The sequence below is a fragment of the Ictidomys tridecemlineatus genome, chromosome 12, assembly GCF_052094955.1.
Source record: "Ictidomys tridecemlineatus isolate mIctTri1 chromosome 12, mIctTri1.hap1, whole genome shotgun sequence".
Classification (NCBI taxonomy): domain Eukaryota; kingdom Metazoa; phylum Chordata; class Mammalia; order Rodentia; family Sciuridae; genus Ictidomys; species Ictidomys tridecemlineatus.
The window spans coordinates 60,786,875-60,813,024 of NC_135488.1; the positions used below are offsets into that span (position 1 = coordinate 60,786,875).

The window sequence follows — 26,150 nt, forward strand, 5'->3', positions numbered from 1 at the left end:
CTTTCGTCAAAAGGCAGTCCTTGGTAGAAGCATAAAGCCTCAAGGTTAGATGCCTTCATTAGCTATCATGTTTGGGAATCTATACTTGTCAGTGGATCTACAATGAAAACGAACACATCCTGTTTTGATAGATTTCATAGATGTTGACTTAGAGCCATCAGAAGGACAAATAATTTTAAAAGCTGAGCATGGGGGCTGAGGTTGTGGCTCAGTGGTAGAGTGCTCTCTAGCATGCATGAGACACTGGGTTTGAGCCTCAGAACCACACAAAAATAAAATAAAGATACTGTGTCCACTTAGGCTCAAATATAAATATGTTTAAAAAATTCACCGAGATCTTTTGGAGGATTTAGGTGGGTTGCATGCATTGAAACACTCCAGCAGCCTATGTAGAACATTGCTAGGGAACAGAGGTTATCAGAAAGGAGAAATGGAATGTGTATTAAAGAAAATTGTTCACACTGGTAAGATGTTTGCTGTGAACCCATTGGGAATATAAAAAGACAGAATTTGAAAAGTAGATACTTGGGAAGACAAAGATGGGATGAACTGGTTCAGATATAGGTAAATACACAAATGCATTGCAATTTTTAAACTGTACATTATTATTGTAGGTAAATTATCTTCTTTTTCACATGGAATTGGGATTACCTGATGATGTTGTCCCTTCAGAAGGGAGGTGATATATCCTTTGAAGAGGTGGGCATTAAGCCCACAAAATGTGGGCATTCAAGAAAAAGGTGACAGTAAAACCATACATGTAAAACCATAAGATGAAGAGTAATCTGTGGTTTGGAGCACGACCTATAGTTTCTTTAAAGACTGGTATCTCCTGTCAGCAAGGAAATGACAGATTGGGAAAACATGTTTTTCCTCATGCGTGGAAAGATCTTTAATATGTGTGTCTGTTAAAATTAATGATTAAATGTGTACTTGATGGATTGGTCTTATTTTATGAATACTGTGTTCCTTTTTTATGTCTAGTTAGCTATGCGCTATATAATTTATATTAAGTAATTCAAAATCTTTGTTTCAGTTAAAAGTTTCATCTCAAGGTTGAGAATTTCTAAAAGAGTTAAATGCCATAAGAAACCTTAGGGTTCTTTGGTGTACTTCAGGTCAGTGATTTTATCATTTTCTACTTGGTTTACGCATTTACTATATAAAATGGGTAGTAAGCAGAAAAGTGTAACTTTTTTGTATGTATAATTTTTAAAAGTTTTTAAAATTTATTTGTTCTTTTTGTTTATGCATGATATTAGAGTGCATTTTGACATATTAGGCTTACATGGACTACGACTTTCTATTCTTTTGTGTTTTTTTGGTTTTGGGGGAGGAGTTTAGAGGAACATCCTTTAATGGTGTATAGCTCAGCATACTCCCACACTCAGATTGGAGTGGAGTCAAAGAAGCAGGAATGAGTGGGTGACCCCTCAGAGCCTCACAAGACAAAGAGGAAGAGGGAAGGTGACCATGAAACAGAAGAGCCAATGGCCTTAAAAGGCATAGGAGAAGAGCTGTTGCTTGAGAGATGGGTTCCTACCAGGGACAGAGATCAATGCCAACCCAGGGAGAGGAGAAAATGAGAGTGGGGGCGGGTGGAGGCCACAGGAAGGTGAGGGGAAGGTGACTGTGAGGATCTAACCTCCACATATCATGGAGATCCGATAGATAACAATTTGGCAAGGTGAAGTGAACCTGGCCAGACACATATTTAGATTCTGATTTAGATGTCACTGCCATACCAGTGGTCAAGCTGGCTTTATAAAGTGGCTAATAAGCAACCACTGTAACATTTTTGTATTTTTAATTTTAAAAGTTTTTTTTTTTTAAATTATTGATCATTTTGTTTATACATGATAGTAGAGTGTATTTTGACATATTAGGCATACATGGAGTATAACTTTCCATTCTTTTGTGTTTGTTTGGATTTGGGGGAGGAGTTTAGAGAAACATCATTTCTCTAAACACAATTTTAAACCAGTCTCTGATCTCATCACACCAACAGTGGTAGCCCTGCCACCAATGAACTTGTCTGCTGAGTCAATGTCCCAGGAGACAGTCCTGTTCTGGAACTTCTGTCTGGCTACCTGGAGAGGAGCTGGTGTAGAAAGTCTGTTTAGATGAGTCCTGTGTTCTACTCAGGAGGGAGACAGACAGAGGTCTGATTAGACCCCTGGTACAACAGCAGGTCAGAGCTGGAGAAATAAGCAGTGCCTGGGTGGTCTGCATGTTTTCAGTCTCTCACCTTTAGCCCTTGGTCCCAATGTTCAGCTGTCCAACCCAGGTATCCCTAACTTCCCATTCTTGTGGTTGTTTGTGTGGTGCAGTTAACTGGTCATGTATTCACACATGAACACAGAAAACCTACGTCCAATTCATTCTAGTGCCTTTCCTATTCCCACCTTCTTCCATCCCTACATTCCTCTTTCTCTAATCCAATGAACTTCTTCTCTTCACCCCCCCATCCCCCAACATTCTGTGTTAGTATCTATGCGTATCACAGAAAATTCAGCCTTTGGCTTTTGGGAGATTGGCTTATTTCTCTTAGCATGACAGTCTCCAGTTCCATCCATCGACTGGCAAATGCCATGATTTCATTCTTCTTTATCACTGAGTAATATTCCATTGTATATAGATACCCCATTTTCTTTATCCATTCATCTGTTAAAGGGCTCTGTTGGTCCCATGATTTAGCTATTATGAATTGAGCTGCTGTAAACATGAATGTGTCAGCATTAGTATAGTATGCTGGTTTTAAGCCCTTTGGGTGTATGCCATTCAACAAACATGTACTGATCAGCTCTTATTTTTGAGACACTGTTTAAGACATGGGACACATGGAAATGAACAACATATGAGAAAATTTTGTGCCCTCAAGGGTCTTACATTTTAGGAATTGACGGCCAAGGGATTATGGAAAGTCTAAATCATAAAGACAACATAGAATTAAATTACACAGTGTATTGAAAGGTTCCCAACACCACAGGAGATGTGGTCCCTGGTGAAGGGAATCAGATGGAAGGAAGGGAAAAACCCTGAGAGGTGTTTGCAGTTTCAGACAAAGCCTCATTGAAAGGTACAATTTAGAAGAGGCTTGAAAGAGGTGAGGAGTGTTTTTTAGGCTTGGAACATCAAGTGGGCTCAGGGGGTCTGGACTGGAGGGAATGAAAGGGAGCATAGCAGTGGATAGGCAGAGCCAGAGTCTGTGAAGCAGTACAGCCTGTTTTTGTGAATAAAGTTTTATTAAAACACAGCTAATGTCCATGTGATCTCCTATTTTGCATGGCCACGCTCATGCTACAAGTGCAGAGTGGAGCTGTGGAGACAGAGACAATCTGGCTCACAAACAGTTATGTATTTACCATCTATTGATCTTTTTATGGAAAATGTGTATGTCCCCTATGATGGATAGAGAAAGGCAGAAAATGGTTAGGGATTATTATGTTAGAGCAGAAATGGGGGTATGGAGTTAGAAGTGCATAGGTTCTAGATATGATGTGAAGAGAGGGCAGATGAAATTTACTAAAATTGCAAGTGTGTCATTGGGAGAGAGAGAAAGGAGTCAAAGAATGTCAAAGGTTTCTGGCCTGGACAACTGGAAAGATGATCCTAAGGAAGACAAGGAAACTGTGTATAGACCGGACACCCCGCCCCCACCCGCAAGGGAAGGAGAGCAAATAGGAGACTCATTCTCAAATGTGTTCAGAAAGAAGATACAAAGAAAAGAAAGACACATTTGGACTAGAGGCCATGTCCCCATTCTCCACCTGTCCTACAGACTACTCCCTCTTTCTGTGGCCAGATATCCCTCCCCCATGAACCTTGAGATTGCTTCTCACTCAAACACCAACATAGCAAGCAAAGACACCAGGTGCCATGGTCTTTACAGGGGACTCACAGTCTGCCTCAGTGTGTTACCTAGTTTGGGGGAAATGAAGCTCTGCTTCAGGGAACTGAAACCTGCAATGTTCTCAATTTAAAATAATTATGTTATCCATCAAGATTTCAGAAAGGTGCAGGCAGCAGTGCAGATTGGAGTCTCCCAAAACAAAGAGATTCTCCCAAACAAAAGATACCTTTGGCCTAGAGGCCATGGAAATAGATGAGAGAAAGCCAAACCCTGGAGTAGCATTTACCACAAAAGTAGAGAACACAGTGTTTTCTAGGGACCTCAGAACAAGAGGATAGGGCAAACCACCAGCAGGAGGCACCAGACCTGCCTGGCAGCAGCCCTTGCAGCAGAGGAAATGGGAGACAGGAGGCTTTGAAAGCTCCAGCAGGCATTCCTGCAAAGCACTGTGGGCCAGCAGGAGAAGAGCAGCTGAAACTGAGAGGGGTTCTGGCCAACCCCAAAGTGAGTGCAGTAGGTGTCCTACAATGTGTACTATACGTTTTATAATCAATATGGTACAACAGCTATTTACATAGCATTTACATTGTAGTTATGATAAGTAATTAGAGATGATTTAGATAATTTGAATGTGTGCAGTCTCTCTTCAACTCTATGGAATTTGGTGTCTTTGAGGGGTCCTGGGTGCAATTCTCTGTGGAAACTGAGGAGCAGCTGTAAGTACAAATGTTCCACATTCATATCGGAAGGGGGCTGATGCTGTCCAGAACCTAACGTGTCTTGAAAAATGAACATAGAACGCTCCTTTTCAGAAAAGGCCTCATCCAGAGGAGAAATCGCTGGGAGGAACAATAGACACAAAGGATAAACCTCCCTGTGGAAACAGCCAGAAAATTTTAGAAAATAAGTCGACCTGTTTTTAATACTTCAAGAAGGAAGAGGAGGAGGAGAAGGAGGAGAGCAAAGGGAGAATGGAGAAGGGACAGAACTGGAGGGAAGAAGAATACATGGACGAAGGAGAGGTGGAAGTTGCCGTTCCATCACATAAGAAACTCTATCCTCAACCATACTTTTACAAAGAAAATGAATTTTGCATCAAAGTGCATAGCAAGAAAAGAAGGAAACCAAATCCCAAATACAGGTATTCTAAGAAAAAGGAGAATAGCATCCTCTCAGAGGACGAAAACAAGTCAGAAAAGAACCCCCCAAGCACATCAGATGGTAGCCCACTCTTTCAAAACTAGCTAAAAGACAGAAGGCCACGCAATGCAAAATAGGACAGAATCTGAGAGGGGAATGAAAATTATATCATGTATATAGCTTTCTGTTTGGGATGGTGAGAAGTTTGGATTTGGATAGTGGATAATGCTCGAACAACATCGTGCATCTACTTAATGCTATAGAGTTATCCACATAAAAATGGTCTAAATGTTGAGTTTTATGTTTCATAATAAAAAGGAACAACATAAATGGACATTAGAGGAGATGGTAGAAATCAAAAGAAGACTAATCTAAAAGGGAAAACATGAATGAACGTAATAGATACTCTCAGAAAGAATACTGAATTAAAAAAAAATGAAACACATGATGAAAAATATTCCAGAGACCTGGTAAATAGGAAAAGCAAGAAAGCCAGGCAAATCCTACAAAGGAGAATGCAAATACACATAGGAATTTAATATGTCATAGAGGTTACATTTCAAATCTGTGGGTCAGATAATTTAACAAATTGTGATACATACATTTTGGGGTTAAATATCTCTGGAAGTTTCCAAAATGAGGGAAAAGGTGATGACTCCTGTGGGAAGAGTGGTGAAGATGGTGACTGGCAATTTTGAGGGAATGGGTGAAAGTTGTTGGGGCTGCTGGATCCTGCAGCTGTTGGCAGGTTTCTCTTTGCGCATGCGCACTGTGCTTGCATTGGGTGGAGATGGAAGCCAAGGAGTGATGTTTTTCTTGTGGGCTTCCGTTCATGGCAATGGTCGCTGAAGACAGCGCTTACCAGAATCAATGGAAGAGGACCTGACAGGCTTCTCAGTTCAGTATTTAACCCCCTTTCAAGTGTGATCTCTCTCCTTCACCCTCTACCCCAACATCTCTATGCTGTGCTCTGAAAACCAGGTTGGCTGCCTGCAGGGGGCCGTTGCCAACACTGAGGACTTGAGGACACAAGCCTCAGATTGAGGCCTTGCTTCTCAACCATTAGTAAATTGTCAGAGTGATACTGGCCTTGTGTGTGAAGGTTTATTCAAGTAGTGCCTCTCTGCTGCCCTGGTGCATGGGTGTTGAGTCAATGGTGATTTATTCCAGGCCATGTTCTGGGTGGGCCCCACGCTGCTGAGTTCACTTGGCCAAGTCCCAGGTTATGAGCTTCCCTCAGGGTAACTGTGAACCCTCTACCACCCCTGGTAGATTTCCCGTGTTTTGTATTCACCTTTCCCAGCTAGGATCTTAAGTGACCCAAACCTGGTGGAGATGTGCCCTGAATCTTCTTTTGTAAAATGCCTTTCAGGTAGACCAAAAACTAGGCCATTCTCCATGAGAGGTTTTTATTGGATTTTTGCATTTCTTCTGGTCAACCTGAACCCGTCTCCTATCATTTTCAACTTGCTTGACATTTTATCATTTTATCCCTAGTTTCAAACATTGTGTTACTGGTCAGCCATTTTGCCAATTCCTGATTCTTCCAGTAAACCCATACCAATCTCTTCTTTTTGCCTTCCTAGTGCTGGAATACATGCCTTCCTCTTTCCCCCATTCCTAGCCTTTACTTCTATTATCCTGGCCAAATTTGAGTTCCTTTCTTCTCATGCAGGCTGTGATCCCCACCACTACCAAAATAGACCACACTTAACAGCCATTCAAACTCAAAATTCCTGTTTATTATCTATTAATCAATTCCATTACATTTCTTTATTCAGTTTTATTAAGTTTGAAAAGTATATTGGAATGAGTACATATTCATATGTCTATGAGGACAAATGTTTGATAGCCAAGTGCTAACACAAGGCCTCTTTGTTATCTATTAACCAATTCTATGGAGTTTCTTTATTCAATTTGACTAAACTTTAAAAATATATTAGAATGAATTCATTTGTATCTTTGTATCTACATATTTATAAAATTTGTATCTACACATGTGGAAAACTATGTGATGCCCAAGCAGTACCAGAAAGCATCTTTATTACTTATCTCTCAAAGAATACTATTACATTTCTTTATTCAAGTATACTAAGTCTTAAACATGTATAAGTGAACACTTTTGTATCTATGTACCTCTCTGTATATATATGTGGAAAACTATTTGGTATTCAAATGGCAATATAAAGCCTCTTTATTACTTACCCTCTTATCAATACTATAGCATTTCTTTATTAAACTATATTACCTTTTCAACTCTGAAAAAATTTTCATCTATCTATCTATGTGTATATGAGAAGAGTATTTGGAACCCATGTAGGACCCAAAGGCCTCTTTATTTTCTAACAATGGTACCAGAAGGCCTCTTTATTATGTATTAGTGAATTATATTACATTTATTTGTATAAGTTTATTAAACGTTGAAAGCATCTGAGAATAAATGTGTATCACTCTATCTATATACATGTGGAAAACTATTTGGTCCCTAAGTGGCACCACTGATCTTAGCAGCTCTTACATTATGTAGCCATAGTAGCGAGAAAACTCCATCTCTCTTTCCCTCTCAAGGAAACCCTGCACTCTCCCCAAAGCAGTGTACTTGGCAGCATTCTCACGCTCTTGTTGAGCCTTCTTCTTCATGGCTTCCCGCTCTGGCCTCTGGTGTCTGGTGATGGGAGTTGATACTACTTGCCCAGGAACATTAGGTTTCCTCCATGGAATTGGTTGTAAGGCAAAGTCTTGGAGGAGATATTGGTTTTGAGGCTTGGGTGGTTGTGACTGGGGCTGGGTCCCAACCCTGGGAACGGGTTGCCAATGAAGAGAAGTACAAGATGATGTTTTGTAGGGTGCAGGCCCAGAAGCAGCAGACCGAGGGGCACTAGGCTGGGTAGAAGCACTCACACCTGACTGAATGGCATGAGTCAAAACGGGGTGAGCTGGCTTGGCAGGACGCATCCAAGATGGGTTGGCAGTAGCTGGTTGGGATGTGTTGACTGCCATGGGTTGAGCTGAGCTAGCAGGGCCAGGCTGGGCAGGGTAAGACCCAGTGGGTCTCCGTGAGGCCAGAGACTGTGGCCTCCTATTGATTGCTGGTCGAGGTGGAGGTTTCTCCTGGGTCAGAAAAGGCAAAGGTACCAATTTTACCTTCCCAGGTGGTGGAGGCTCATCAATGGATGGAGCAGGACCCTCTCCTTCAGCACCGATATCTGGATTCTGGGCTTTGACTTGTGATTTCTCAGGACCCTTAACCACCAGCCATGGTTTCATAGCTGGGCATGTACGGTTGTCTTGGGTACTGCCTGAGTTTCCCAGGGCCCGGGAGGAAGAGAGCCCAGTTTTCTTATCATTCTTCTTCCCCAGTGCGTGGAAAACCTGCACCGACTCCAACATGTGCATGCCGAGACAGCTCCGAGGCTTTTTAAAGGACTCTTGGCAAAGCTCAGGTTGGTTCCTCTTCCGCTTTAGTTTGGGCACCGTTGGCTTGTCTTCTGCCTCGACTTTGTTGCCTGGCTGCTTCCTCTCCTCGGCTTTCTTGGAGTCGTTTGCTCTGGGTCTCTTGGTCTTTTCTTGCTTATGGCCCTTAGCCTTGCTGTTCCTGCTGGATGCAGCTTTCTGAGCTTTGCTCTTACAGTGCTTGGCCGTGTGCACATTGGCCCTATTGCTGTCTGCATCCCTGTGAGCAACTTCTCCTCCTAATGCACACTCTAGGTCCCTTAGCTGCATTTTGGCCTGAGGAGTTCCATGAGGAGACTCTGAGGCTTTATGTTTTCTGTTCCTCACTGGATCACTAGGACCCATTAAGGCACTTGTGATTTCCTGCCCCTGGCTTTTTCTGTTATTGCAGATGTATGAGAATTCTGGAGGCTGTGGCAGACAAAATGTCTGACTTGGAGGTTGCAATCCCAAGGAAGCCTCCATCCCTAGGGAAGTTTCCATCCCTGCAAAGGAATCAAGGACGATGGTAAGTAGGATGCTCCCCCTTCCCAGCTCCACACCTTTCAGGGGAACCACCAACTGTGGAGAAAGCATTTCTATTAGCTCTTTTTAAGGACCACTGACAGATATCTGTTAAGAGTTGCATATTAGTTACAGGTGATCCCTTGAAGTGTTACTTTTGGGCTGGTTCATCACCATGGCAGCATGGGTTTCCGGTAGAGCACTTGTCTCCTCTGTGGGAAACCCAGAAAAACTCTTTCATGAAGTCTCTCGCTCTCATATAGGGGCCTCTCAATTCTCTCCACTCTCCCCAGAATGTAAGAACACTTAACACCATGACCTAGGAGAGGGTGGAGCTGATGCTCATGAGATCAATGTGAATGGTCGGGGGTTTTGGACTCCTGCTTTGGACAGCATCTCTACATACAGAGGTTAAATCCTGCAGTCAATTAAGGGACAATTAAACTGTCACACCCTGATATGTGTTGATGTATTTTTCTAAACCAAAGTAAAATTAGGGAAATGTATTTATAGTGTGGTTGTGTAGCTGGACTGAGTGCAAAAATAGTGAACAGCCGCTTCCTTCCGTGTGCTCCTAGAGGTCTCTTAAATGCATGGGTGGCCATTACGCTGTGCTGCATGCTTGTCTTACAGAGTCTGAAAATGGGGACTGCTGAACAAGATTGTGGTTAAAATCTCAGCACTTGAATTCTAGGGATGTGTGGACCCACAGTTACCAGCTGAAAACTGGACCCTCCTTTCGAATGGTAATCTCATTCCTTCCCCTTTTTGCTGTTTGTACTCACCTTGAAAATGTGTTTTTTCTATGCTTTGAGTGGACACAGAGTAGTAGGTCACAGGTGTAGGGACTGATGGTAGGACATTTGTGGGCTGAACTTCCTTCAGCACTGTCACCATTTCTGGTTGAGGGGCAGTGGCACTACTTCCTGCATATGGCACAGAGCCATAGGATTGCAGGCAGGGGTCATGTTCTCCAGAGAGCAGAGTCCCCAGAGAGTTTTGATCATAGTAGTAGACCTGGCTTCCTTCTTGGTGGGGTAGTGAGAGGCAATGTCCTTGATTTGGAATCTGAGGTAGTGTCACCTGGACGAGCCTACCAGATAGTAGTGGATACCCAGGGATCATGACATTGGCTTTGGAAGTTTTGTCATACTGGAATGTCATAGATAGGGAAGAATCTGCTGTATTCTGGTCAGTGACAGTCATATTAAAGTCCCTGAGTGAGGATGAGCTCTTTTCAGCACTTCCTGGGATATACCACTCAGAAATACTTGGATAGGGGGCAGGTGCCATGGGAGTCTGGTGCTGGCCAGTAACTCCAGACACCATGGCTGTGCTAGCATGTTGATAAAGGTAGGCACTGCCCATGAGTGGCTGGAAGGAGGTGCCACAGGTTGAGGGCAGTAACCATGCTGAAGTGGCAGCTGGAGCAGAGGCTCTGGAGAAGTTGCAGACACTTCCTGTCAGGGAAGCTGCATTGGTCACCACAGGAAGAGACAGCTGCAGAGAATCAGCATTTCCATGTAAAGAAGAATTTTGGAAAAGTTCTGTAGGAAGAAGAGGGTGGTGAAAATATTGATGAGACAGGCAGATTCTTACAATATTTGAGGAACAATATCATCTTAATGTTGTAGTAATCAGGAAGGCCCTCATTCCAATAATCATTGAGAGACCCCAAGTCACTCCATTTAGGATGGCTGCAAGCACTCTTCTGATTCCCTGCCTTTTCTCTCAAATTGGGCACAGAAGTCCCAAGTGGTCTGCTTCACACTTTGTTCTCTAAAAGCATCCTTCTACCTGTCCTACCTTTCCTTTGAGCCTGCCCTAGTATTGACTCATGAATTTGCCCTAGAACTGAAGCATTTTCAAACTCAGAGGAAACCCCAACCTTACCAGTTAGCAAATGAGTACACCAAGGGTCAGGGAAGTGAGATTGACTTGTTCAAAATCAGCAACAGATTATGGAAAGTTTCTCCCTGGCCAGGACTCTTGTTGCAAAGAGCAGAAATCTGGAGATTGAGAAATTTGTTTTCCCCTGTTCATAGAAAATCGTACTGATATCACCACAGTGATCTTTAGTATCTCCTTTTGTTTTTCCAGGTCACGTGATATTTCCTAGAGTTCAGGTTTACCATCCAAATGATAATTTAAGCGTCAATCTTTGCCCTCTTTCAGCCTAACTGCTGATCCTACATGAAAATGACTACCTGAAATTCAGTTTCTCAAGGAATGCTTCTTGAAAGAAATTGAAAGTTTCTGAGCTTCAGGTTACTCATCTTTAGTGTGGTTATAACAATAACAATAGTGATAATTCATCCATAAATAAAAGCGTCATATTACATAAGATTCATGTGAGGGCTGAGGTTATGGCTCAGCGTTAGGGGGCTAACGTTAGGGTTAGCACATGTGAGGCCCTGGGTTCAATCCTCAGCACCACGTAAAAATAAATAAAATAAAAGTATTGTCTTGAACTACAACTGATAAATAGATATTACAAAAAGTTTCCTTTGGAGGGAGTTACAGTATGTTCTGGAAAGATAGAAGCAAAAGTCAAAAACAGCTCAGAACTAAAAGGAATGACTACATAATAATGAACATATCGATATGAGCAAAAGTGAATGTATATCAAATTTGCTAAGAAATGACTTCTGTTATCATGCATACAATATTATGAAAGTGAATGTTTCTCTTTGATTTTAGTGAATATTGTTAATCAAAACAAAGCTCATAATTGAAGGTGAGTTTGAATGCATTCTCAAGCAGTACATATAGACAGAGAAACTATACTAAAAATGTGTGTAATTGTAAGTAAAGTGAACACAAATTTGAAGTAAAGTGAACAGAAATTGAAGTAAAGTAAAGAACAGATGGGTAGCCACGTGGAGAAGGGAAAACTAAAGCTAAAACCCTGGATGAATCTGGGCATGCTGTGCTGGGCCTCTGGTCCCAGCACTCGGGAGCCTGAGGCAGTGGGATTGCAGGAAACCAGGAATTGATAGCCACTGTGGGCAATTCAGGAAGATCCTATCTGAGAAAACAAATAAAATATCCTGGAGATATAGCTTGTGTAGCATGCTTGCCTAGCATGCATGAGACCCTGTGTTCAATCCTCAGAACTGGAGAGAAGAGAAGAAAAGAAGAAAGAAAGAATGAATGAGAGGAAGGAAGGGAGGCATAAGGACCAAGGCAGGGAGGGAAGGAGAGAGAAATGGAGGGAGTGAGGGAAAGAAGAAGGGAATGAGGAAAAAAGGAAGGACGAAAGAAATTTTGTACATACTAGAGAAAAAAACAATAAGTGTAAAGTCATTATTGTTCTTGTTTCTCTTCCTCTAGGGATTACCAACACCAAATAAAAGGCATTAATTCCACTAGGTAGATATTTCAATTGATATAAATACATTTTCTGATAATCCTTTTGGTTATTAAAAAAACAGAAAAAATGCTTTAACAAAATCATAGAAGCCTAGTTTATTATCACATTTAGAGAAAAGTCTTGTTTCTAAAGTCTGAGAAAACCATCACAGTATAATAAAATAACAAATTTAAAACAATTTTTGTCTTTTCTTCTGACATTTTCTTCTCCCTTTTATATTAATACACCCCAGCCCCAAACAATTATTTGAAATGTAGACAAAACAAAAAGTCTTCACATAATTATTTAAATAAACTCGGAATTAGAGATGGGAGCTTGAATTTTTATTCTTATATAGTTCTTTCTTTTGGTTCTTAAATTTAGAAATCATCAATGACTATTTCTATATTGTCTTTTTAGGAAAAGAAAACGTTGTAAAGATGGAAAACAGCTTCACCTTGACAGCTTATATCACAGAAAGGAATGTGTCCTTCTGATGCAGGTTTGGACAAAACATTTTTTAGATATCCCTGTAGTTTAAAAATCAGAACAAAATAGGACATGGAAAATGCCATTTCCCCATCTCTGTCTAGAACCACTTTGCTTGGCATGTTTGGAGGAAGAATCATTTCTAAAACATACTTCTAACATGTTCATGTTCAAACTGTCAACATCATCTGTGTTGAAAGAGGTCATAGAAAAAGTGTAACAGCCAAGTGTGACTTTTCGGATAACCTGCTTACCCCAGTGATACCCTAGTTGAAGTCTTAGTTTCCTTGCTGTTCTGTTAAGCTAAACATTCTCTAAACCAGCCTCTGGGACGATTCACTCTATGCTGTCTGTTGGTTTAAATAAGATCTTTGCTTTTCTTCCACATCCATCTTAACCAACCTCTTTTTCATCGAGAACATCATTCTCTTCATCTCTATAATTCTAACATTTTCTTCTCCTTTATTTTTATATTTTCTTCCTCCACCGAGTTCCTGTTGCCGTGTGCTTAAACAGTCACAAACTTGCTTTCCCAAGAACATCTGCCTCCTTCCAGCCCTGTCCTCGTGCTCCTCTCTCCCTATTTCTTTTTTCACCTAGGTGAAACAGAAAACTCCCAAATATGTGAATGTCCCTTTTATGAACAGCACTAAATTTGAAATACTGAAGTGGAAATCTTGGTGAAGGGAAACTGTTACAGAGGAAACCTCTTGGTTTCCACCCTGCCTAGGTTTTGTCTCTTTCAGTTGAAACAATACAACCATGAAATCTGATTTCATTCTCTATAAACATGCCCCTCAAGATGCAAGAAAAGTAAGGGACCAGAACATGGGCAATCTGTTATCCTCATGTAGCAAATCAGGAAACAGATTTTGTGAGAGAGTCAGATAGTCCAGTTCTATACCTAGTACATGTCAAATTCCAAATGAAATTAGGTGTCCAGATTTCTAGTTCCATCCTTTCCCCTATTATTCTAAGCCCTTTTGACTCCATTAGTAAATTGAGGCAGGTCAAAGTCTAATGAAAACCTTTAAAAAGTTTCTTTACTCACCTGACATGGTCAGAGAAGAGGTCACATCAATTGTAGATACAAAGGATGAGGAGATCACCCCAGAGGATGTGTGGGTGGCTGAGGCTAGAGAATGCATGTTTCCCAGTATGGGGTTCACTGGTCACTGTTTACTGGCCACTCTAATGACTGGTTACTGGTCACTGGTCACTTGCGATGATTCAAATTTGTTTACAACTACATGGCAAGCCTAAGATTCTAGCAGGTGGCAGTAGGTTTGGTGGGAGAATGATGTCACAAACCTGGCCGTTTAAAGGTATGAAGTAGCCAATAGAGTGGTCAGACTCCGAAGGAGAAGGTGGGATTGGGTGGGGGAAATGACAAGAGAGTTGATTGGGTGGAGAAAGTGACAGGAAAGTTATAATAGAAAGTAAATGGCTCAGTTCTGGTAGGTGAGCCCTGCAGGAGGGACATAATGGGCTGACCCCATGGCTCCCCTCCCCCAGGCTCTTGTGTTAGGGATATCATCTCTGTGTTCCTCTTAAATGTTCATTAAAATATTATGAATATGTTATAAATTATGCTTCACAGTATAAGAGGTAATAGTGATACGTTACTCTATTAACATATGCCGTTAATATCCCTGGAGATGGAAGACATCTAGTTTGAGCAAGTATAGTGGTTGTGGAACCACAGAAGTTGATTTGATTAGTGAAGTTCCTGCAGTATTCAAGGATTCAGAAAGGGGTTAAAAAGTTGTTTTTTTCCCCCCTAGTTGTAGATGGACCCAATACTTTGATTTTATTAATGGGTCAAGCCCAGTGCCTCATGCGTGCTAGGCGAACATTCTACCACTGAGCCACAATCCCAGCCCTAGGGGGAAGTTCCTTGAGTGCATTTTCTGGGGAATGATGTGGCCCAAGATTCTCTTTAGTTTCTCCTTGATTGATCCCTGCTTTCTTTGGCCTGGGCTGGGCCAGTTTAGACTGGTAACTCTCTTCTGCTCTCCTTCCCCCATCCCTCTTCATTGTAGACATTTTTTCATGGACAAGCCTTGAGTCTGCATTCTTGTACACATTGATATTACTTTATCTTAACTAGCAGAAGCAGGGGTCTTTTTTTCTGTGAGTTGATTCTTTGAAAAATGAACTCTGAGCAATAGCAGAAACTCTAGAGAGGTGGAAGACTTAGTTGACTGTAAAATTTCCCTCTCTGGATTTTTGTTGTGCTCCTTTAACTTATAATTTCTTGAGGACAGCTCCTTGGTCATGTAGACTTTCTGCCATCAGCCTCTTTCATATGTGAGAGGCACTGAGGATCCTTTCTCTCTTCTTATGTAAGAGGATCCAGTGTGGCAGTTACTGTGACTTCCTCCCCCATGCAAACAGCCACTATAGAATCTTGGGCTTCTCACATTCTTTGTCTTGCATGTTTGGGTGGAAGGCCAGGAGAAAAGTTAGAACATTAAGAGAACATAACAAAGTATGGATAACAAAGAAAAGAGAGGTTAACATGGACTTTTAAATTTTAACTTTTTGTTAGAAACAAGTTAACTCATTGAGGTCTCATTTTGTCTTAATCAAAGAGGCAATTAATTTTTTTATTTTATTATTATTATTATTATTATTATTATTATTATTATTATTATTATATTTGCTGGGGGGACGGGTCCTTGGAATTTAAACCAGGGACACTTTCCCATTACCTCACATCCCCAGCCCTTTTTATTTTTCTTTAGAGACAGGGTCTCACTATGTTGCTTAGGGCCTGATGGATTTGTGTAGACATTCAAAGAGAGGCTTGTGGAAAAAGCATTGTGGTTATGCTGTGCACCCAAGGAAGAGGTGTGTCTGTTCAGCCCAACTTCATCTAAATTGCTTTTGCCTTTGATCCCCTGGAGAGTGTTAGTTTCACCACTTTCTCTTGTAATGCGATAAAGTCAGTCAGGACTGAATTGGTAATAATATATATATGAGTACTGAGCTGGTTTGGGGGAGTACAACTATGGGATTTAATCATTTTCCTTGGTGGTAACCTTTTTGTGTGTGTGTGTGGTGGTGGTGGGGGTTTACCAGGGATTGAACTCTACCACTGAGCCACATCACCATCCCTATTTTATGTTTTATTAGAGACATGGTCTCACTGAGTTGCTTAGCACCTTGCCATTGCTGATGTGTGCTTTGAACTTGCAGTCTTCCTGCCTCAGTCTCCCAAGCTGCTGGGATTATAGGCAAGTGTCACCCCACCCAGAAATGTGTTAAGTTGTTTTTTTAAAAAATATTCTGTTAGTTGTCAATGGACCTTTATTTAATTTTTGGACTTCCTTAGAGACAGTGAGTAGATAGTGTGATTCACAATGTCAAGAATCCACAGGAAGTCAAGCGCATATATAGAAAAAATTGCTCATAAATAAAGGTAAATATTGCATTTACAGGCCTATTTTTCCCATCTCTTACACTGCTAATTATGGATTTTTTCTTTTTTTTTTTTTTTTTTTGCTGGTTGTGTGTGGGATAATTTTTAGCCAAGCGGGATTGTGAAATGTTTGGTTGTATAAAGATATGGCTTAGAGTATGTCAACTTTTTCAGGGTATATATTTTTTTATTTTTATCTCAGTTGCATACCTCAGATAGCTTACTTCTATAATACTGGCATGTAATGTGAGACTAAGAACATACAGTGAGTATGTGTAAGCCCGATCATTTCTTATGTTCTCTTAGAAATCAAGGGTATCCCCAGCTACTATAGGTTAAGGAGATGGAGATGATGGATGCAGACCTGATGAATTCAGCAAAGCCTTTATTCACCTATGGAGTCAGGCATCAGATGGGCAGACTTTCTGGCTAGAAATGGCTGCTGGTCTGTGTTTATATAGGTTACACACTAGGAGGTAACTTACCCATTGAAGACTTTAACGGGACGTGGGCATTCAGGAAAAAGGTTGCAACAACAAGAAATTTGTTTTTATTGGCAGTGTTTTCATAGGGCAAAAATGGAGGGTGCATTGTCCCATCCCTGAGAATGGATATATTGGGAAAGGACCAATTCTTGCCCTTTTCCAGGGATGTCTTGTCACTGAGTGATGTTTGCTTCCTTCCCAGGGATTTTTATGTCACTGGGAAAAAAAGTATTGGGAAAGGATCAATGTTATCAATGTTCTGCTTTTCCCTCCCTCCCTCTTCCTAGGCCACACTGTTTTTGGGTTGTCATTTGCCTATCTTTTATTCCAGACTCTGAAAAGTCATAATGAATAGTGGCAATGATTTTGGATCTGGTTGCTTCTTGGGGAGAAATGGTGAAGTAGGAGGACCCCATCTCTCAGAGTTCTGGAAAAGAACGTAGGTTCTCTTGTGGTTGAGGCTTTAGAAGAGTATATGTGGCAGTAGACTTGGGGCTCAGGCACAGTCCTCCTTTTGTGGTTTCAGAAATTTGGACTGTATTCTGGAGAGGGCTTGAGGCAGACAGGTCACTTCATTAAGAAAATGTTTTTGTACACAATTACGAATAGGGAGAAGAAAGGCTATTATATTAAAGGTGAAGATTAACAGATTTGTTAGTTCTAGGAAAACAATTTTAGCAGGTCCTATCATCGGGTAGCCTATTTCTCTTAATCAAGGCCATTGCATCCCATTCAAACTCAGGGTGCACTTTTCATGATCTCAGGAGTTCGGGTCCTTTGGAGCATTGCAAGCATGATTAATGTTGGAACCATATTTTCCTGATGGTTTAATCATTTCCAACCTGCTTGAAAGACTGTGCATAACTAGAATAGAAATGAACTGTATAGTTACAGCTAGTAGCCCAGGTATATGTGTAGAAAAGTATTTCAAAGAGTTGAGGGAAGAAATCCCCTTAGCTAAACTGGCCCAAATTTCTTGTCAAAAGTGGATGTTTTTGCATTTTCTATGGCAGAACCTGAGATTGTAATTTTAATTTAAACAAGTATTGATATGAAAAAGATCAAGTCCATTAGGTGATTACATACATTTTGCCATTGTGTCTCAGTGTCATCATATGGATCTCTAGTGACACAAAATTGGGTGATATTACAATGACCCTGAAGTTTCTGAGCCCATTGTAAATGTTGTACTTATTCTCCTAGTCAAATAATAGAATCTTTTAGTTGTTGCATTTTGTTTGAATTATCTGGATCCATATGTTCTTGAGTTTGCCAGGTCTTGGTAACCTTCTTATGGAATTGTTGAAGGTAATGGACCTGCTGATGCAATGTCTCCGCTACAGTCAAACCAACAGTCCCAGCTCTCAGCCACCAGATGAGCCGAGCCATTTAGCGTGGTGTTTCAGGTGCCTCAGTAGTTCCTAGGTGGATGGTACTTAAGGGGCCTCCTGCCTGGTACTTTTAATTTTACAAGGAGCCTTTTGAGAGTCATTATAGTTGGTGCTGAACTTTGCCATAGAGTTCAAATGTTGTTGTAGCACACACTTTACACATTTAACATAATATAGATTTGTGTGAGGCATCACAAAATTTGAATGGATATTTGAATGGGTCTGGACCCTAAAACATAGGGATTTCATACACATACTGTGAAGGTACAATTTCTTATGAAAGGAAATGTTACGATAGATAACATTTTTCAATTTATTATTTTGAGAATTACCCTTCCATATCCCCAAAGTCTCCTCAGTCAGACCTATTTTCCATATTGTGTCCTGAATTATCAGAAAATCCATTCTCATGGCAGCTGATAATTCTCCCTTAGACCAGTATCTAGTGATGTTGGAATGGAAAACAGCTCTATCAACCAGATGTTCTAAATTGTCTCTATAAGGTAATTTTCATCCCAAAGCTCTAGATTCAGCATCAGTCAGTTCCCCAGGAGAACCCCAATCTATAACTTGTTTTCCTACAACAGAAAGATTCGATGATAGGTTTATCACCTTCAGACCATTGTAAAACTTTTGGTGAATGATTTCTGTGCCAATGGTAAGAGCATATGTGTCTGCTTAATGAGAAATTAACATTAACTCCCTGGCCTGCAGGTGAGCCTCTGCCAGTTTGGAAAATCAGCCTGGCCTCTTGATCCTGTTATTTTGGGATATATGTAAGCCGAGTTTCGAGGCTCAGTGTGGTAACAATATGAGTATCTGAGAGAAACACAAAGAGGGGGTCAGGAGGACAGTCCTGAATAATTGAACAAAGATTGTTGGGAAGACCTGGTAGTCAAGAAATGACCAGGCAAGAAGGCCTTGGAATTAAGATAGATTGAAGGGGGAAGATCCAACCATGTTACTGGGTGAGCAGTGACAGGCTGTAGAATGTGGGCCCTATAAGCCTCTGTGTTTCTAGCCATGCTGGCAGTTGTGCATATTATGAAGACCAGTATGAGGAACATGCTAATAGGGATAATGGATTGACCTGTTTTCCTCAATTGTCCCCAGTTATCTCTCTTAACCTATCCCCATGGCCTGGGGTTTGTCTTCCAGGCTCAAGACATTAACATTTTTGCCTGTAGAGAGAGGATTCTCACTGAATACATCAGGCACTTCTTGTCTCTGCTGTTTCTGGTCTGGTGTGGCAGTTTATGAAGTTAAAGATGATATGTGGAGAGCACAAAGAGAGGAAATAAATTTGGGTTGGGGTCAGGACGATGAATGTTCCTGCCTTCAATGATCTAATGTTTGAAGAGTTGAAAGATGAAGGGGGAGTAAGTATGATGAATTTAATTTCCCTCTTGTGTGCTATTAAGAAAAGGAAGTAGAGGCTGGGGTTGTGGGTCCACATGTGAGGCACTAGGTTCCATCCTCAGCACCCCATATAAATAAACAAATAAAATACAGGTATTGTGCCCAATATAACTAAAAAAAATATTTTAAAAAGGTAGAAGGCTATCTGAGACAGAAACCCTAAGAGTTCTAGGAATGAGGTTCAGCGGTTTCCTCAAGAATGGCTGGGAGGTAAGTCATGTGTAGTCCAGTGAGGCCTGTGAGAACAGAATGATTAGTGGCATTAGCAGGAACAGATTTGAAATTGCTTAAATGTATCTGGGATGGGTGGCCTTGTATTTTAGCTGTGGTGGGTGTGGTCAGAATCACCTCAAAAAGGCCTTTTTTGAGATTCTGTAAATCTGAAGAGGACAGGTTTAGTGAATTCTTGAGGCATCATTGGAGGGAGCGCATATCAGGGTAAGATAATAGGACGTTAGTTTCATCAGGGAGAAACTGGAGATTTGTGGACATAGAGGCTTGTGAAGATGAGCGTGGTGGTGAGAGAGAGCAGCCTGCTTCTGTAGCCAGTCCCCTGTATTATTTTCTAAGGAAATATATCCCTTGCCAGTCTGATGTCCTGTACAGTGCAAAACTGCCATCTTGTAGAATAAAGGAGCAGCTTCAAGCAGATGTCTTATGTAATTAGCATTAAGAATTCCTGACATAGGAAGAAAACCTCTTTCCCTGCAGATTAGGATGTTAGAATTAATGAAGTTATAAATATATTTGGAATCAGTAAAAATATTGAATGATTTTTTTAATCAAATCTCCAGTGAGAGTGGCAAGTTCAGCCTGTTGAGATGCGGTGCCTGAGGGGTGGGGAGCAGCCTCAATTAAATGGGTGAGGACAAAAGAAGAATCTGCTGTATTCTTTCCTTGAAGTACAGCATGGCCTGCAAAGTATGGGGACTGTTAGCAGAAAAGGACCAGGCTGGGTACAAACTTCATGGATCAGCACAGTTTTTATGCAGGAACAGAGTGCTGCATCTTGTGAACCTTCTTCTGTGGTGGAAAATTTGCCATGGGCCCAATGGGGAATCAATGCTTATATAGGTTACAGAGAGGTGAATTAATAATGAGTACTCGGGAAACAGGTTTGGGAGAATTTCAAAATTTGTTTTTACTGTAAAATGTTTTTACTTGGCGAAGAATGGAGGGTCTGTGGTCAGCATTCAGTGTTTAACTCTTTCTCTACAGAGTCCCATAGTAGTGTTCCTGGGAAAAGATTTATTTGGGAAAGGATCAATGCTCTGGCTTCCTTTCTAGCGGTTTTCCTGTCACTGGGAAAGAATGCAGTAGGAAATGATCAATGCCATCAACATGCTGCTTTCTACTTTACCCCCTCTTGCCAGGGCACATTATTTTGCAGTTTGTCATTTTCCATATTCAACAGCGACTCTTTGTGGGAGCTTCCAATTATGAACCAGTCTGGGGAGTCAGGGAGTGGCTGATCAGTTACATGTAAAAAGGGGTTCTTCAAGAAATCAAGGGTGGGGCTCGGATTGTGGCTCAGAGGTAGAGTGCTCAGGTCACAAAGGCAGGGCCCTGGGTTGGATCCTCAGCATCAAATAAAAATAAATAAATGAAATAGAGATATTGTGTCCAACTACGAATAAGAAATAATATTTAGAAAAACGGAGGGTTTCAGGATACAAGTGAGAAATCACATGGACAGTTTGTTGTTTTTTTTTTTTTTTGGAGGGGGAAAGATTGGCAGGGTTTAATAGGGAGTCTTGCTGCTAGGTAGTTAGGGGATCCAGGTGTTGTGTATGCAGTCATTGGAGTCTGGTTGGGGGAAGGTTGAAACAATGGAGAGAAATGAGCAACAACTGAGAAGTTTTGAAAGGGAGTGTGTGGTAAGAATAGTAAAAGTTTGACATAATCCAAATTTTCTGGCCTCCAGGATCAATAGTGCTGCAGTCTCTAAAACCTTGAGGCATTAAGGCCAGCCTTGACAAACCAAGTCTAATTGTTTGGATAAGAATGCAATGGGGTGGGGGATTTTCCCTGACTTGGGGTAAAGAATTCCCAAGGACTCCTTTGTCTTCTTTGCCAGAGTGGAGTGACAGGAAGAAAGGCTTATTAGGGATAGGTCAATAAAGAGTGAAGGATGCCAGAAGAGAATTCTGGGGAGTAGAAAGGGTGGAAGAAAAGGAATGGGCACATGGAAGAAGATCTAAAAGATTCTCTTTTGAGGCTTCACAAAAGAGTTTGGCTATTAGAGAGAATTTGGGTATCCAGATGTGAAAATACTGAAAAAGGCCTAAGAGGAAAAGCCTATCTCTTTTATTAGAAGGTAGGGGAATGTTCTTTAAGGCCTGGAGTCATTCTGAGGGTATTGTATGGGAGTTGGGGGGTCAGTAGAATACCTAACTATTGCACCTGAGGGGAGCAGAGCAGGGTCTTAGATTGAGAGACCTGGTACTCTAGGAGGCAAGGGCATTAAGTAAGGTGTTGGTGATGTTTGGAGAAATAGGGGGATGGGCTACCATGAAGGAGATCGTCTACATGTTGTATGAGATGGCTGGGAAATAAATTTAAGGTGGGCATGTCTTGTTGGAGAGCCTGGCCAATTTAGTGGGGGCTATTTTGTATGCCCTGTGAGAGAACAGCCCAGGTGAACTGCTAAGACAAATTAGTGCCCGGGTCAGTCCAGGTAAAGGCATAAGTGAGCATGAGGCAGGATGGAGGGGAAGAGTGAACAAGGTAGCTTTCAGGTGGAGCACTGAGAAATGTGTGGTGGAGGCTGGGAGATGAGATAAGAGCCCAGACTGGTTACTGCAGGATACGTGGGAACACTTGCCTCATTGATTTTCCTGACCTTGTGTACTAGCCAGAATTGGTCATTGGGTTTCTTTACTCTGAGTATGGGGAAGGTATGAGGAAAGTTGGTTGGTACAAGGAGATGGACATGTAATAAATGGGAGATGATTGATGTACTTTAAAGCTCTGAGAGTCAGGGGGTTAATGGATATGGGGAAGGGAACATAGTGAGTGGTATCTTTTAGTTAAAAATGAACATTGTAGTGGTGTTTAGCTATTTTAGTTGAAAAGTATTCCAGACTGTGGGGTTGATTCCAATGGGCAAAGAACAATCAGGACACTTAGGGGGCTCAGGGACTAGATCTGGGCCAGAATGTATTAAGAATATGGTTGCAGAGTTTAAAGGTGGGATAATGATTGAGGCTTCTATTTTGTGGAGCAGATACTGTCCCAGTAGGGAACATGGCAACTAGGCATAAGTATAAAAGAATGGATGATGAGAAGGATCGAATCGTGCAAAAAATGGGAGTGTCCTTAGTGGATATGTAGGGGTTCCTGAGAGTCCCACAATGGGGGTATTTGCCTCAAAAAGTGGGCCCATGGCACTGAATCAAAAGTGAAAGTCTTGCCCCAGTGTCAATCAAAAAAGGAAACTGCATGGCTGTTCACCCACCTTGTAACCTGGGGCTCCTCAGATGTACAACCTGAGGTGGTAGGGGCAGTGGAGCCTGGGCCCCTTCATTCTAGAAACTGATTGAATGGGACAAGGGAAGCAGGTAGCTGCACCAAGGTGTCCTTGCCTGGGGACAGTTCACCTTCCAGTGTCCCCATTGCCCACAGTTGGGACAGGGCTTCGTGGGAGGCTTTAGGTTAAGTCAAGATTTTCCCCAATGTCCGGTCCACCCACATCGGAATCAGGGATCAGGAGGTATTTTATGTGGGACCACGAGTGGCAGGGATGCTTTTTTTTTTCTTTCTTTTTTATTTTTCGGTGTCGGGGATTCAACCCAGGGCTTTGTGCATGCGAGGCAGGCACTCTATCAACTTTATCCCCAGCCTGGCAGGGGCATTTTTAGGGCTCTGGATGGCTGAGGCCAGGAGTTGATATTTAGTTTAAAGACATTTATATTTATCTCTCTTGTTTCTGGCTTTGTCTTCCCTATTGTTAAAAATCCTTGAAAGTAGTCTCTAGAAGCTGCTGTAGTGGGGTCTCCGGGCGCTTTTCTGACTTTCTAAGTGTTTTATGGATATCAGGTGCAGACCCACTAATAAAGTTAAAATGGAGAAAGAGAGTGCCACCAGGAGTATCCGGGTCTAGGTTGGTATATTTGGTAACAGCCTCAGTAAGCCAGGCCAAAAAGAGGGAGGGATTTTATCAGGTCCCTGGATAATTTCCTTTACCCTTTTCCAATTAACCCAGGTATGAGAATTTTTTTCATGCCCAAGGAGGCAAGTCATCATGTGCTGGAGTCTGATGACCCAGTGTCTTGAGGCTGATATGTCCAATCAGGTTCAGCTGTAGGGATGGTAGTAGCCCTTGCTGCAGGATGCGTAAGGGAACTTTGGGCATGGAGGAGATTGGCATGGTTTAGCCACCTGTAAACTATGAGCATGTACATAAGGAGTCAGGGTGGAAGGCTGGATGTAATAAACCTCTGCCCAAGTAAGGTGGTGAGCCTGAGTCAGATGCATGAACTCCTTCCTGTATTTAGTAGGGTTTTCAGAAAATGAGCCTTATCTGCCTCTGTTTCTGACAAAGGTGTCATAGAAAACGTGACATGAACTTTGACCATCCCTTTGGCCCCTGTTACCCCTCTGAGAGGGAAACTCGAAGGACTTTGGATCCTGTAGAGGAGGTGATGGAATTGGGAATGTAGAGTGTGAGTGTGCGATTTGAGGGGTGCGGTTAGTTGGGGAGTAGTGGGACTTTGAGGAGAGGAGTCTGATGTTGGGCCATGAGACCCCAGAAAATCTGTAAGGCTTGTGTTCGTCTGCTATTTCTTGATCAGTGAATGAGGAGGAGAGGTTTGAGTCTGTGTGGATTTATTGTGAAGCAGAGTAGGGCTGACTGAAAGAGGGATTTGAGCTGAGCAAAAGGAAAGCTTAAAGATAAGCTATTTTAAGCCCTTTGCCATTCCTCCATTGATGGAGGTATCTTGTGAAATCCTGAAGAATTTCCTTATCAAAGGTACTGTTACTTGGGCCATTCATGCAAATTTAAAATAATTTACATTATGACTATATTTGAGAGCAGAGACTAATGAGGCATTCCATATAGAGGTTTGAGAGTAAATATTCTTAAAATCACTATCCTAGTGGGGAGTCCTGGGGAATAACTGTGTAGTTCACATATTGGAGAGGTTTGGTTGAGGTGATGGTTTGAGATAAGGGAATCCCCTAAAATCTCATGTCACTGGACTGGACTTATACACTGGAGAAAAGGAGAATGTCCTCACTCCAGTCTCAGTTGTGGGGAACACCAGGGTCCTGGCTAGTCAAAAGGTGGTGTCCCTGGGCAGGGTATCTTTCTGCTAAGGACCGGATGGGACGTTACCTCTCTGTAGTAGGAGAAAGCCAGTGTTGGCTCTGGGAGCAAAATGGCAAAGAAGTCTCTGATGTGGAGGGCTGTAGGGTGTTGGGGAGTGGAGGGATTGGGAAAAGGATGGCAAGGGTGAGGGGAGGGGATCAGAAAGAAGATGCCTTCAAAGCCAATAGACAATCTGATGCAGATCCTTGCCCTGTTGACATAACATAAGGCCACAAGAACCTAGCCCAGGTTCACGTTATTTTGGGGTCACATGCTGTCATTGAGAGTCAAAATGGAGTTAGAGGGCCTGAAGGGTCTCTTTCTATACGGTGGGGAGGGAGGTAGAGGTACAGTCAGTTTAAAGATTCAGCCGTAACTACATGAGCTGTAGCTTGAGGATTCCTTGACCTCAAAGGGCCAAAGGATTGACAGGTGTTCAAGGGTCACTTCCCAGGTCTCATGGGTCATTTCATGTGACTGAGAAAAGGAAAAGATTGTGGGCGGGGTGGGAGGGATGGGGACACGTGCAGACCTCATGAATTCAGCAAAGCCTTTATTCATCTGTGGATTCGGGCATTACTTAGAAAATGGCCACCCATTTTAGGAGCAGTCTTGATTTATGTAGGTTACACTCTGGGAGGTGTCTTGCCTTTGAAGACTTTAATCAGAAATGGACATTCAGAAAAATGTTTGCAAAAATTACATTTTTTTTTTAACTAAGCAATGTTTTTACAGGGCAATAATGGAGCATCTATTGCACTGCCACTGAGAAAGGATATATTGGGAAAGGATCAATGCTTGCCCTTTCCAGGGATTGTCCTATCACTGGGTGATGTTCGCTTCCTGCCTAGAGATTGTCTTGTCACTAGTAAAGGATGTATTGGGAAAGATCAATGTTCTTAATGTTCTTCCTTCTTCCCCCCATCTTCTTCAAAGGCCACACTGTTTTGGAATTTTGTCATTTCCATATCATTCAAAAGCAATAGGCTTAAAACCAGGAGGAATGTGGTGTATTGTTAGCTTTCTCTTACTGTAACAAACACCTGAGATAATCACCCTATAAAAGAGTAAAGGTTTCTTTGTTTCACAGCTTTGGATGATTCAGTCCATATTCAGTTGGCAAGGCAGAACCTAATGAATGGGAGTTCATGAACAAGCTGCTTATTTTATGACCTGGATGAAGAGAAAGAGAAGCATAGGGAAGAGAAGGTATTGGGCCTGTTGTCCCCTTCAATACTGGAAACCCTCAAACCTCAATGACCAGAAGATATCCTACTAGGCACCCCGCCCTTTTTTCCGGTACTGGCGATTATGAGTTATCACCAGTTT

The 26,150-nt window shown here is 41.8% G+C and overlaps 1 protein-coding gene across 1 annotated transcript in view; it reads right to left on the bottom strand.

The window, feature by feature from the left end:
* Positions 1-7,507: 7,507 nt before the first annotated feature.
* The window catches only part of LOC101974067 (uncharacterized protein C2orf78-like), a 77,739-nt gene continuing 59,096 nt past the window's right edge, over positions 7,508-26,150 (bottom strand). Inside the window, 1 exon segment of the mRNA XM_078027902.1 lies at positions 7,508-8,780. Coding sequence (XP_077884028.1) covers positions 7,508-8,780 — 1,273 coding nt within the window.